Raw genomic sequence first — 12,146 nt, forward strand, 5'->3', positions numbered from 1 at the left:
CATTGTTGCATTGGCGAAGGAAGTCTGTGATTTTTCTGAAGTGTAGTTTAAAAGTCTTCTGCAATCAACTTCTCTTAGTTTAGTCATGCTTTTAGAAATGCTTTATTTTGCAGACCTTAATTTTTGCCAGACATGAAAAAGACTACCATTTTGCCCTGATTCTCACTCTGAAAATCTCATTTTATCTTATGCAGGGTGACCATCCGTCCTGTATTTGGGACGCCAAAAAGGCGCCCCTACTGATTTTTTAAAAAGGACTAATTGTCACCTATTTGGGTCCTCCCCCCCCACTGACCTTTTCCACCAGCAGCTGCGCAGGCACAGCTGCTGGATGGAGAGCAGGTAGGTCACTTCCCTGAGCCTCGGGGAAGCAGGGGGAACGTGGGCTGCTGCCACATCCCTGCCACCTCCCCAGGGCTCCCAGGGAGGGCTGGCGGCTGCCGCTTCCCTGGGTCTTGGGGAGAGCTGGAAGCTACTGCCTCCTTCCTGGCTCCCTGGGACTTGGTGGAGCTGGGAGGAGCTGCCCTTCACACACACCCCCCATCTCCCTGTCCCATATTTTGGACAAGGAGAAATGGACCTATGACAAACTAACACTTTCCTTGCTCGCCTAGTGAATCCTTCTACACTGCCCACTGACTAATTTGTATATAGAATTAGGAGGCTGGGCTGGATTTCCAACCACAACTCTTCACAGGCATGCCCATCACCGTTCCCTCCTTCATCTGTGCAGCTGTATCACTTTGCTCTGTAATTCTGCCAGGTCTTAGAAGTTAAGTGAATCTGGGTTGGTCAGTATGGCTATGTCTACACAAGAAGCATCTGCAGATGGAAGTGACTGTTGGAAGGGATTTCCCAGCAAAACGTCTGTCAATAGATCATGTTTACACATAAAAGCAGATTGAAAGATCAATCCGCTCTGTTGACAGAGAGCAGCCAGACTGACTGGCCCTCTCTCAACAGAAGGGCTGACTGGAAGCTCTCCAAACAGCACTGCCCAGTGAACTGGAAGCCCTGACTGACAACAAAAGGGCTCTGGAGCATCTACATGGCTGTTTTCTTGACAGAACACTGTTGAGAGAAGCGTTATACCTGAATGGGAAGAGGTATAATGCAGCCAGTGGAGGTGCTGGGTTTTGTCAACAAACTGCCGATGAAGTGCATTTTGCATGTAGATGCTCTATGAGTTTTTCTGCCCAAAGCCTGTTTTTTGCCAGAAAAAGCCCTCTCATGTAGTCATAGCCTACATGTATAGAAGACCTCAAGGTAAAAACTTGTGAAGTAGTGTTGATTACACAGTGGGAATTACCCATTCCTACATGTGACATGTGCAATGGCTGTACAGCTGCGATGTAATTCTGAGATACTGATCAACTGTGGTCATTAAAGATCTTGCAAAATGGATTATGCTAAACCTGAAAAAGGCAGCAGCTCCTCAATAACTACATGCAGACAAGTTCTTAATGGAGATAAGGTACTATAGCTTTTACCATGAGGCAACCCGGCAGGGTCAACACTGTATTTGTCGATAAAAAACAAATGCCATCTTTCTTGGCAATGAAGATATGGTCTAGGACTATTAAAATCAAAATCCCAACAAAATTCCAGTTTAGCTTGTTGCAATCTTTCTGTAACACCGAATAGACATAATATTGTTCACTTTCTACGATAACCTGCTGTGTAGCAGTGACATCTATTGATAAACAGCTTTCACCTCATATGAAAAGAAATGCCGAGAGGTAAAATGAAAACACTCAATGATGTGAAAAGCTACTGTCTTCCCTTAGGACTTGCCTTCACAGAGACCTAATAAACAGCAAACAGGGCCCACACAGCCACTTAATGTGCAGCAGACTGCTGTGCTGTAGTTTTACATTGCAACTTGCCATGCACTAAATATTTCTGTGAACAGGTTCTGAAATAGGTTTGAACACAACATCCACAATGAATGAATTACTGTCAAAAATGCCAAAGCTCTGTCTAAAGGAGTAAACCTCTTGTAGAGGATTTAAAAAAATAATGTTGCTTAACTCTTGTAATCTGCCTAAACACAAAAGAGTTAACATATTCCTGGTCTATCAGCAATCTTCCATGGTACTCTTGCCCTCGTAAATATTTAAACACTGTTGCTGCTCACACTGCAGAGAAGAAAAAGCTGATGAAAGCCTTTGGCCAATGAAATAAAATTTGAAAAAAAAAACAACCCAAAAACAAACCAAAAACTGTTAAGCTTATTTACATTTTTGCTTTGTTAGTAAACTGAAATGGCTGGCACAGGAAGCAAGAAAAGTGAAATTAACATCCATTGCGTCTTATGGCAACGGCAGCACATTTTGATATTATGCTGTGTCAGCTTCCACTTCTGGGTTAAGGCTGAATTAGGTATAGCCCAAGACCTAAACACAGTGCAGGGCATCATGTTTTGTTTTTGTTTCCAGATTAGTAACCTAATACTGGAAAAGCTACACAATAAAGAGAACATTATTTCTAATTAAGTAAAATTAGAAATAATTCCATAGTATAGAAATTTAAAAAATGGACAATATTTAATCATTCAAGAATAAAAAATAAGCTCTGTGGTATCAGTGTAGCTAGGCAAGAAGTGATATAGGTTTGGGGGAAAATATGCATTTTTGATTTCAAAGAAATCCAGTTTGATTTTTCTGCCCTCAATGGTTATTTTTCCTGCTGTCAGGGCTGTCTGTGCCTAGTCCATTCCCATGGAATTCACAATATGTGACAGAAAGCAATATGAGATGGGAAATTTATGGGGAGAGGAAGGGTGGAGAAACGGTTTAAATAGATTGTGGAATGGAATCAGCCATTTGGGAGGCTTAATAGGGGGCTGTTTCTTTGCCCTTTTGATGTTTCATTAGTTGTTGATTTTGTTTCAACAAAGGAGGAATGAGGAAAAGAAAGGTTCTTTTCCAGCAAACACTGGGAAAGTAACACCTTTCTTGTAACCGCCTTCCCAGCAAGACCCCCCTGCAACATTTTGGCTGTCATGGTCATAGCTATCAGCAACACAACAGCTGCTCGTTTTACAATGACTTGCTGGAGAGAGAATGATTGAAAGAGCCAATCTATGTCACATGGAGAATCTGCAGAGAGACATGGCAGGAGGCAAGAGGAGAGAAGTGAGGTCACAGCAAACAAGAATAGGGAGAGGAAGGAGTGAAAAACAAACAACAAAAGGAAAAGAAAGAGAGAGAGAGCACACTGAAGAGTATCTGTTTCAAAAATATGGCAACTTGAGCATTACAGGTCACAAAAATCAAAAAACCTCCCTATTACTTTTCTTCTCCCTTGACTATCACTGGGCTGAATGGAAGATAGTCAATAACCAGCAGTGCGACATACAGGAAGTCCAGGTGGGGTGGAAGGGGAAGAAGACAAGAACATTTATATGGCTTGAAAATCTTAGAAGGCTGTGAGCCAGAGGGTTAAACACCCACTACCCACTCCAATCTACTGGATATGCAGAAAGTGTTTGAATTTCTATCAGGGTCCTTTCCCTGAACTCTAGCTAGAGTACGCATGTTTCATAGCAACTCTTGTGGTTGGTGTGGCAGTCCCACCTGTGCCTGGGATCGGAGATCTTCATCACCTGCGCCTGTCAGATTGCACATACACACCTCCCCTATCTCCTCTCAGCAGCAGGAGGTATACATAACACAATGCAGTCTCATCGCCTTCTCAGCTGCAGAGCCTATTTTTCAGCTCCAAAGTGGAGGGTGGGTAATGGAGCTCTCATAATGACACAGATCTTGAAGAATGTCATGTACTGCATAGGGTGAGCAGCCTTCTCTTCTTCTCCGAGTGATGCCCCTACGGGTGCTCTAGTGGCGACTACAAAAAAGTGTCCTTACTTGGAAGGCTGGCGCTTCAGAGTGATATTTACTGCCAAGGATATGACAGAGCGTTCTAGAGGTGGTGGGGTTCTTTGTGTGGGTAGGGAGTACTGGCACTTCAGCAGCCCCAGCCCCAAATCCACGGCCGGCAGGGTGGGGACCCCATTAACCCTATGGCTGGGGGCTGGCTGGGGTACAGAGCCCTGTCGGCAGCTCCAGCTGTGGGAACCCCGGCCAGAGGGGTGGGAGGACACTGGCAGCCCTGCAGTGGGGAGCCGGTTGAGTACTGGGTTCTCTCTCTCTCTCGCTCTCTTTCTTTCTTTTTTTTTTTTTAAACAAAAAAAAGCATTCCTAGCACTATGTCTGCTGTGGTGGGATGAGTAATGGCATAGCAATGACGAAAAGTGTCTGCTGATGCCCATGTGGCCACTTTGCAAATTTCACCAATTAGGACACCTTTGAGAAAGGCAACTGAGGAGGAGAGAGAGCAAGTGGAATATACTCTAGTTCCAGGAGAAGACTGTCAATTTACAGTTGGTAGGACATCAGGATACACTGCAAGATCTGCTTTGAAAGGTGTTGCTTAGAGATGACCATGCCTTTTGATCTATCAACCATCAAGTGGAATAAGCATGGTGATTTTTGGAAAGGTTTAGTTCTGTCTAGATAGAAAGCTAATGCTCATCTGATGTCCAGAGTGTGCAATGTTGCCTCCCATTGATTGCTGTGTGGCTTTGGAAAGAAGCAGAGATGGGTGATAGGCTGATGGAGATGAAAAGAGGAGGAGGGCACCTAGGGTAAAAATTTTGGATTTGGCCTTATGAAAAGTTGTGTACAGGCATTATGCTGTATGGGCTCCAACTGAGGGCTGTGTAAGATCTCAGGTGAGGCAAAAGAAGTCTATGGTGGGGAATCCCCAGCAGTTTAAGATGTGCGGAAATCTCATGTACAAGGCCAGGTCTACACTTGTGGAGTGGTCTCTGCTTTGTTTGTGGACAGAATGGGGGTTTGGGGCCTAGTAAAGACATGCAACTCCAGCTAGGTTATTTATGTAGGTGGAGTGGCCGTAAGCCCCCTGCTACAGTAGATGGCAGCTACTACTGCAAGGACTCTGGAGAATACACCAGGAGCCCTCGGCAGTCTGAAGGGCAGCGATCAGTCCTCACGGTAAACTGGAGAAATGATCTGTGAGTAGGATGCATTGTGATAAGGAAATACACACCTTGGAAGTTGAAGGTCGAGAACTAGTCCCCTGTAACAGTGCTGGGTAATGGGGGAGAGGCTAATCGTCTTGAAGTGCTGCATTTTGACAAACCTGTTTAGGTATTAAAGGTCCAAGATTGGTCTCCCTCTGCCAGCTCTAATTTGGATCAGAAAATAATGGGACTGCCATTTGCAGAAGACGATTTAATTCTTTTCACAGGATGAGTTTGTGGGAAGGGTCCTTGAAGAAGGATGGGGAGGATGGGCCCTGGGATGGGATAGAGAGGAAAGGAATGGAGTACCCTTCCCTGACGTTCTCTAGAACTGATCTGTCTGAGGTAACAATCAGTTGTCATGTTGGAAGGAAAGGAGTTAAATGGTCACCAAACTGGTGGATGTCAGAGATGACTGTGTGACTGTAACAGGGAGAGGCTTCTTGGAACCCAAACCACACCTTCAGAATTGGTGTTTTGATGATGGTGCATGGTAGCCCCTTGAGGAATCATAAGCCTACATTTGAGACAGGGCTTTTTATGGTGGTGCTGAAAATTGTATTGCTGCTGGGGAGTGTACTGTCGTGGTCAGGATCATGGGGGAAGTTGGTATTTCCCAGGTCTTTGGTCTCTTCATTTCTTTGGCACTGGTGCCATTGAGAGTTGCCTGGGAATCCTTAAGGGAGCATAATGATTTATTCACTGAGCATACAGATGATTTAGGACCCTCAAAGGATAGGTCTTGGACAGTGGCTTGCACCTCCTTAGAAAGACAAAGGAGATAGAGCCGTGACACTCGTCTCATGACTACAGTAGTAATGACAGAATGGGAACTGGTATGCATAGAGTCCAAACAGGCTTGTAAAAATGTATGGGGTCAAAATGTGTCCTTCAGATATGAGTTCCTGGAGTTTTGTTTTGTTTTGTTTTTTTTCGCCATCAGGAAGTCATAGCAGACCTCCTGTATTTTAGGATAATTGAGGTATTTGTACTTGTGTCATAGTTTTATATTCAGAACTGGAGCACAGTGGACGAATAAGCCTTGCCTCTAAATAGATCCAGCTGCTTCCAGTCTCTGTCAATATGCCTGGATTGCGGTTGGTATTGGTGTCCTTTTTCTTACATATCACTGAAGCATAGGGAATTGGATATGGGGTGAGGAAAAAGAAACTGCAAGTCCTTTGCAGTAACATAATATTTTTATTCACTTCTTGCAGGTGGATGGGATGGACATTGGTCTCTGCACTTTGGAAGGATCAAGAGCACTTTGGAAGGATCAAGACAGCTTCATTGTCAGGGAAGCATATTTTGAAGGAGGAGATGTGCAGTATGTTGAGCTTCTTATGTTGTTCTTTCACCTCCTCCAAAGGAATCCGGAGGGAGTTTACAATCCTGAAAAATAACTGCTGGAAACATTTGAAGTTGTTAGCTGTAGTAAGAGGTGGAGGGATGATAGCTTTAGCAGGACAAAAAGTAGGCAAGTGTGTGTGTGTTTGTGGGTGGATGGGGCCTGGAATTTCCTCCTCTTCTTCTTCCTACTCATCTTCTATAGGGAAAGACTCTGCCTCTGGTGATCCAGAGATGGAGGAAGAAGGCGAAGGTATAGGCTTCTGGCTTTACTCCATGTGAGGTTTCCCAAATTGTGCTCTGTACCTGGCCCAAGGATCCTAGTACAGCCAACACTGAGAAAGCAGAACACTTCATCCACAATGGCCCATCTCAGGGCCCTGGTCTGGTTGAGGATTGTGGGCAGTGAGGAAGAAGAAGTTTTTCGAGTAAGAGGGTGGGATGGAGTACTCCTCCTCCATTTTGTCCTACTTGTTGCTAGGGAAAGGTGTTGCTGTCCTGAGACAGGAAAAGGAGGAAGAGTGAGAGTCCGGAGAGAAGGACAGAAATACTGGGAAGTCATCCCTGACCAGTGGTGATGGAGGCACATCAGGTCTTTGGGGTATCTGGACTCTTGCGGCAGAGGGAGGGGCTTTATCAGCACTAGTGTGTGTACTAGTCCTAGGGAGCGTACTCTCCTGAGCAGCCAGCCAATGGAGCAAAAGATGTGTGTGGTGCCAAGGAATTGCTTGGTGCTGAAATGGACATCAGCATTGGTAGTGCTGTCAGTGTCATAATACCTGATCTGATTGGGATGGCTGGCAACATTCTTCTAGGTCTGGCCAGTCAGGAACTGTATGCCTTTGCTTAGCTCTAGTACTGCACGTAGTCCAAAAGGCCCTGGAGCTATGTCTCTTCTTCAAAGATGTCGAACCAACTGACCCCACAGGGGATGGTGTTCTGGTGGGTGATATCTAAGAAGGTGATGAGGCAGACAATTTATTCTCATCAGAATGGGGATTGTATCTTCTTCCATAGGGGCATGGTGAATGAGGGTTGGCAGATGGCCTAGATGACTATGAGAGCTGCAGGTGGAAGTGTCTGGAGCAGGGTCTGAAGTGGGACTCAGTGATTCCCCCATAAAGAGAAGTTGCAACCAGTTTTTTCCATGCTTGGGGGAATAAATTTTGCTATGTGACTTAAGGTATATGAGGATGTGCAACACCAACAGGAACACATGCTGCTCACTGCGGATGTCTGTGGATACTCTGGCAGGTGGCACTTGTATCCCTCCTGGGTCGCTGCCCAAACACTCAGCTTACGGGGAACACTGGTTATAACCAAATGTCCTGGTCTTCTTTGACCCTGGCTGTGAGGCTGTGGCAGTGAGCACACTTTCGGGGGATGTGTCCTTCTCCCAGGTGATTCAGCAGAAAGTGCTCCTCTTAAACTTGGGAGATCTGGGCATAATGGTGAAGGGAAAAAAAATCCCAGTTCTGAAGGGCAGGAAGCAGGAAAACAAAAATGTAAGTAACAAATTAAAAGGGATGTAAAAAGGAGTAAAACCAATTATTTTTAATAGGGACAGAACATAAAGGGAGGAAGTAACTACTAAACCACACTAAGAGGTAACACGTAAGGCACTATCTAACAGTGATAAGTTTGGGTAAGAACAGGCAAATAGGGGTCCGCTGAGAATTCCGCCCCAGACTACAGATGGTTAAGAAAGAACTGGAGGGCCGGCTGGAACACACAATGCTATATAAACAACCCATTCAGGGTGTGAGACAGGGACAAGGGTGTGCATGTGTGGTCAGACAAGCCCTGCTGTTGAATATCTCAGCTCCAAGGGGCAGGTGGTGCTGCTTCATCTACACTGGAGTGTCCTCTTGTGAATGTCACTCTGTTGCTGTTGCTTGTAAAGGTATAAACAGCAGCAAAGGCACTACAGCTGTCTGTAGATTCAGGAAGACAGCAACTGCCCTAGTTTGTACCTGAAAGTTCAACATCTACCAAAAGATTTGGAAAAAATTGATTTTGGAGGCACTTAGGTCAGGAGGAAGCCAATATTATTAATGGGTCATTCCTCAAAATAGTACTTTTGAAAGACAACACTCCCAGGAATGGCAAATCATTCTATAGAATAGCATGAGTGATGTTCAAAACTTTGCCCACTTCCTGGTCAAAAATTAATTAGGTAGACAAAAAACACACATAATTAGCTGGGCATGCATATTTGGACGTACACCAAACATAATGAACTGACTTCCCATTTTTTCATGTTGGGTTCTTTCAGACAAATTCGGGGCTTCCAGGAATACCTTTTGATTTGGGCCCTCATTGCAAACCACAAAATTCAGTGTATGACTTCAGCCTACCTCTATCTTACTAGACAGGTTATGACCAGTTTAGAAGGTACCCAAAAAATGAATATTACTTTTCTTCTGGGCAGCTTAACACAGCTCCATGAATACCTTTGTTTGCAGGGAACTACCTTGTACCACGTGCTGAGCAGCATTAGAGAACGAGTAGTAAACATTTAATTTAATTTTAACTATTACTGGTGGGATGGAATCTTAATGACTTCTTCTCCCCTCTTCCAGGGTGGAAAATACCATCTTTGCTAGTTTACACTGAGGTCATAAACTATATATTTATAATACAGCCCCATGTATTATGTTCCCTTCCTTGCCTTATGGTACTCTTTACCTTCAGGGACCAAAGACTACAAAAACTCACATGTAGAATAAAAAAGGGTCCCGTAATTATTCTAAGAAGTGTGAGGCTTTTGATAGACTGAGGATTAACCCAAGTGAAAAGCTCTGAACAGTACTTGTCTAAAATATGGACCAAAGGTTTTGACCAGTCCATTATGATGACACATACCAGCAAACAAAATTTTGGATCTAGACCAGAAGTACCAGATTTCAGGGGTACTGGATTCAAAATTCTGGTTTGAACCCTTTCTGGTAAGTTTGAGTTTTACCAGCAAAAGGCCAAACAAATGCAGTATTTCAATTACCAGAATTAATTTTAAATATCCAAGCCAGAGAGGTAATTATTTTAAAAAGCCACAAATTTACCTGGAATACTTGCAGGAGAAATTGGACCAGATCTTGATTGGTTGCTTCCAACAGGTGAGCCTACAGGGGAAGGCGATGGACCCCCTGGTATTCCAGAGAGATGTGGGGAAGCATGAGGGGAGAAGGGTGACTGTGCAGGGTTACTCTGCTCTCCTTGGCTACTTGTAGAGCCTGATGCACTAACTGCTGAACTCAGTGTTGCTTCAGTTCCAGTGGGCAGGTCATCAATGGAGCCGGATAAATCCTGAGTGGAGGGAAAAAAAAAAGAGTAGGAGTGTGAATTAGAAGCCAAGATATACTACCAAAAATGTAGAAAGATGATGAGGAATTCTCTGCACTTGGGCAGAAATCATTATTACAGTAAACTCTTTCATAGCCGGCTTTCTGTCATCCGGAACTCTCAAATAACCGGCATGTTAACCATCAGTAAATTTTAGTTACGTCTTCCATAAGTACAGTATAATGAATGTAAATATATATACATACATCAAATACAGTATAAGTTTACCTCCTAGTCCCAGGGCTGCCAGATATGAAAGAGTTCACTGTATTTTTAAAATGTTATTTCATGCAGAAGGGTGATGACAGGCCCTGGTTCCTTGTCTCATGCAAGATCCAACTGAGATCTTTGCAACAGTAAATAAGTTTGCACTGGTCTGTTGGTTAAATTCCTACGTAAAATCCCCCTCTAGTTTTTGCTGGGTATCTGTTCTTTGCTTGTTTTCCTAAACTAATACATGATGGCATGGAGTTGGTGTGTTTCACTTCACAAAGGGCTGCACTTCCACTGGTGCATGAAGTGCTTCCTGTTCAACCACACTTATCTGAGCCTTGATTAACTAAAATTGTTCATTGTACAAAGGCTGGATACATCCCCAAAAATTTTAGATTCCTAAATTCCAAGGCCAGAAGGAACCACTGTAATCATGTGGTCTGACCGCCAATATAACACAGACCACAGAAGTCCCCAAAAATAATTTCTAGCTTGTACCATAAAGAAAAACATCCAATCTTGATTTCAAAATGTCCAGCAATGCAGACTCCACCACAACTGTTGGTAATTTTATCCAAAGGTTAAATACCCTCATCACTAAGTTTATGCTTTATTTTATTTTATATCTGAATTTGTTTAGCTTCAGCTTCTAGCTACTGGATCATATTATACCATCTCTACTTCACTGAACTGCCTATTATGAAACATTTGTTCCCCACGTAGGTACTTACAGACTGTAATAAAGTCACATTTAATATTCTCTTTGTTAAGCTAAATAGATTTGAACTCCATGAGTCTGTCATTATAAGGCATGTTTACCTATTCTTTAATCATTTCTGTGGCTCTCCTCTGGACCCTATTCAGTTCATCAACATCCTTCTTGAATTATGGAGACCAGAACTGTACACAGTATTCTAGCAGCGTCACAACAATGACAAAATAAATTTCTCTGCTCCTACTCAAGATCTCCCTGTTTATGGATCCAAAGATCACATTCGTCCTTTGGCCACAGAATTAAGCTGGGAATCCAGGTGCAGCTGCCAATCCATCATGAGCCCCAAACTGTTTTCAGAGTCACCACTTCCCAGGATATAGTTCCCCATCCTGTATGGCCTGCACCAGCGTTTCCCAAAGTGTGGTCTGTGGCCCAGTACCGGTCCTTGGAAACAAAAACTGGTCCTTAGAAAATATGCAAATTAAAGATATGTACTATTATTATTGTGAATAAAAATAAAGAGTGAAAATTTATTCATTTTTCTATGTGTGTTCATATTTTTGGGCCGCAAAAAAAGGCACTGAAAAAAACCAGGGGTCCCAACTATATAAAGTTTGGGGAACCCTGGCCTACACCCTTTGTTTCTAGGCCTACACACTTACATTTGCTATATTAAAACACTTAGGCCACATCTACACTACAGTGATATGTTGACAGAAATTACTGTTGGAAGATCTCTTCTGACAAAACCTCTGACAGAGCACGACCACACACAAAAGCTGCTTCAACAAGCAATCTGCTCTGTTGACAGAGAGTGGCCAGACTGCCCAGTCCTCCCTTGACAGAACAGCCAAACAGAACCTCTGCAAACAGGGTTGCTCGTTGAACTGGAAGCCGTTTCTGTCGACAGACAGCCCCCCACAGAGCATCTACGCTATTTTTCTGTCAACAGAATCTGTCGACAGAGGTGTTATGCCTCGTATCGAAGCAATTTAACTCTCCCAAGAAAACTGCTATGTTCTGTTGACTGATTCTCGACAGAATGCATTTTAGGTGTGGATGCTCCCTGAGTTTTGTTGCCAAAACTCTGTAGTGTAGACACAACCTTATTTGCTTGTGCCCAGTTTACTGAGCAATCCAGATTGCTCTGTATTAGTGATCTGTCTTCTCATCCTTACTTGCCACTCTCCCAATTTTTATGAGTTTATTAGTCAGGAGTTTGTGCTCTCTTTCAGATGACAGATAAACATGTTAAATCATAACAGAGAGGTAGGCATGTACTGCAACTGTACTGTACTGCAACAAAACAAAGCAGCAGAAATGTAGCACTTTAAAGACTAACAAAATGATTTATTCGGCGATAAGGTTTCATGGGACAGATCCACCTCATCAGATCAATTTAATTTCCAATACAGACTGACATTTATACATACAGAGGACAAAAAAAAAAAAAAGGACAAATCAAATAGGATTGAAGGAAGG

General features: G+C 43.4%; 1 protein-coding gene across 16 annotated transcripts in view; it reads right to left on the minus strand.

Moving 5' to 3' along the window:
* Window positions 1–12,146, minus strand: part of ARID1B (AT-rich interaction domain 1B) — a 462,469-nt gene that overhangs the window by 141,038 nt on the left and 309,285 nt on the right. For all 16 annotated transcript variants that reach the window (XM_074990332.1, XM_074990329.1, XM_074990331.1 and 13 more), the window contains one exon: window positions 9,457–9,700. In XM_074990332.1, coding sequence (XP_074846433.1) covers window positions 9,457–9,700 — 244 coding nt within the window. The remainder of the gene's footprint in view (window positions 1–9,456; window positions 9,701–12,146) is intronic.

Source organism: Carettochelys insculpta, chromosome 3 (genome assembly GCF_033958435.1).
Source record: "Carettochelys insculpta isolate YL-2023 chromosome 3, ASM3395843v1, whole genome shotgun sequence".
NCBI classification, from domain to species: Eukaryota; Metazoa; Chordata; order Testudines; family Carettochelyidae; genus Carettochelys; species Carettochelys insculpta.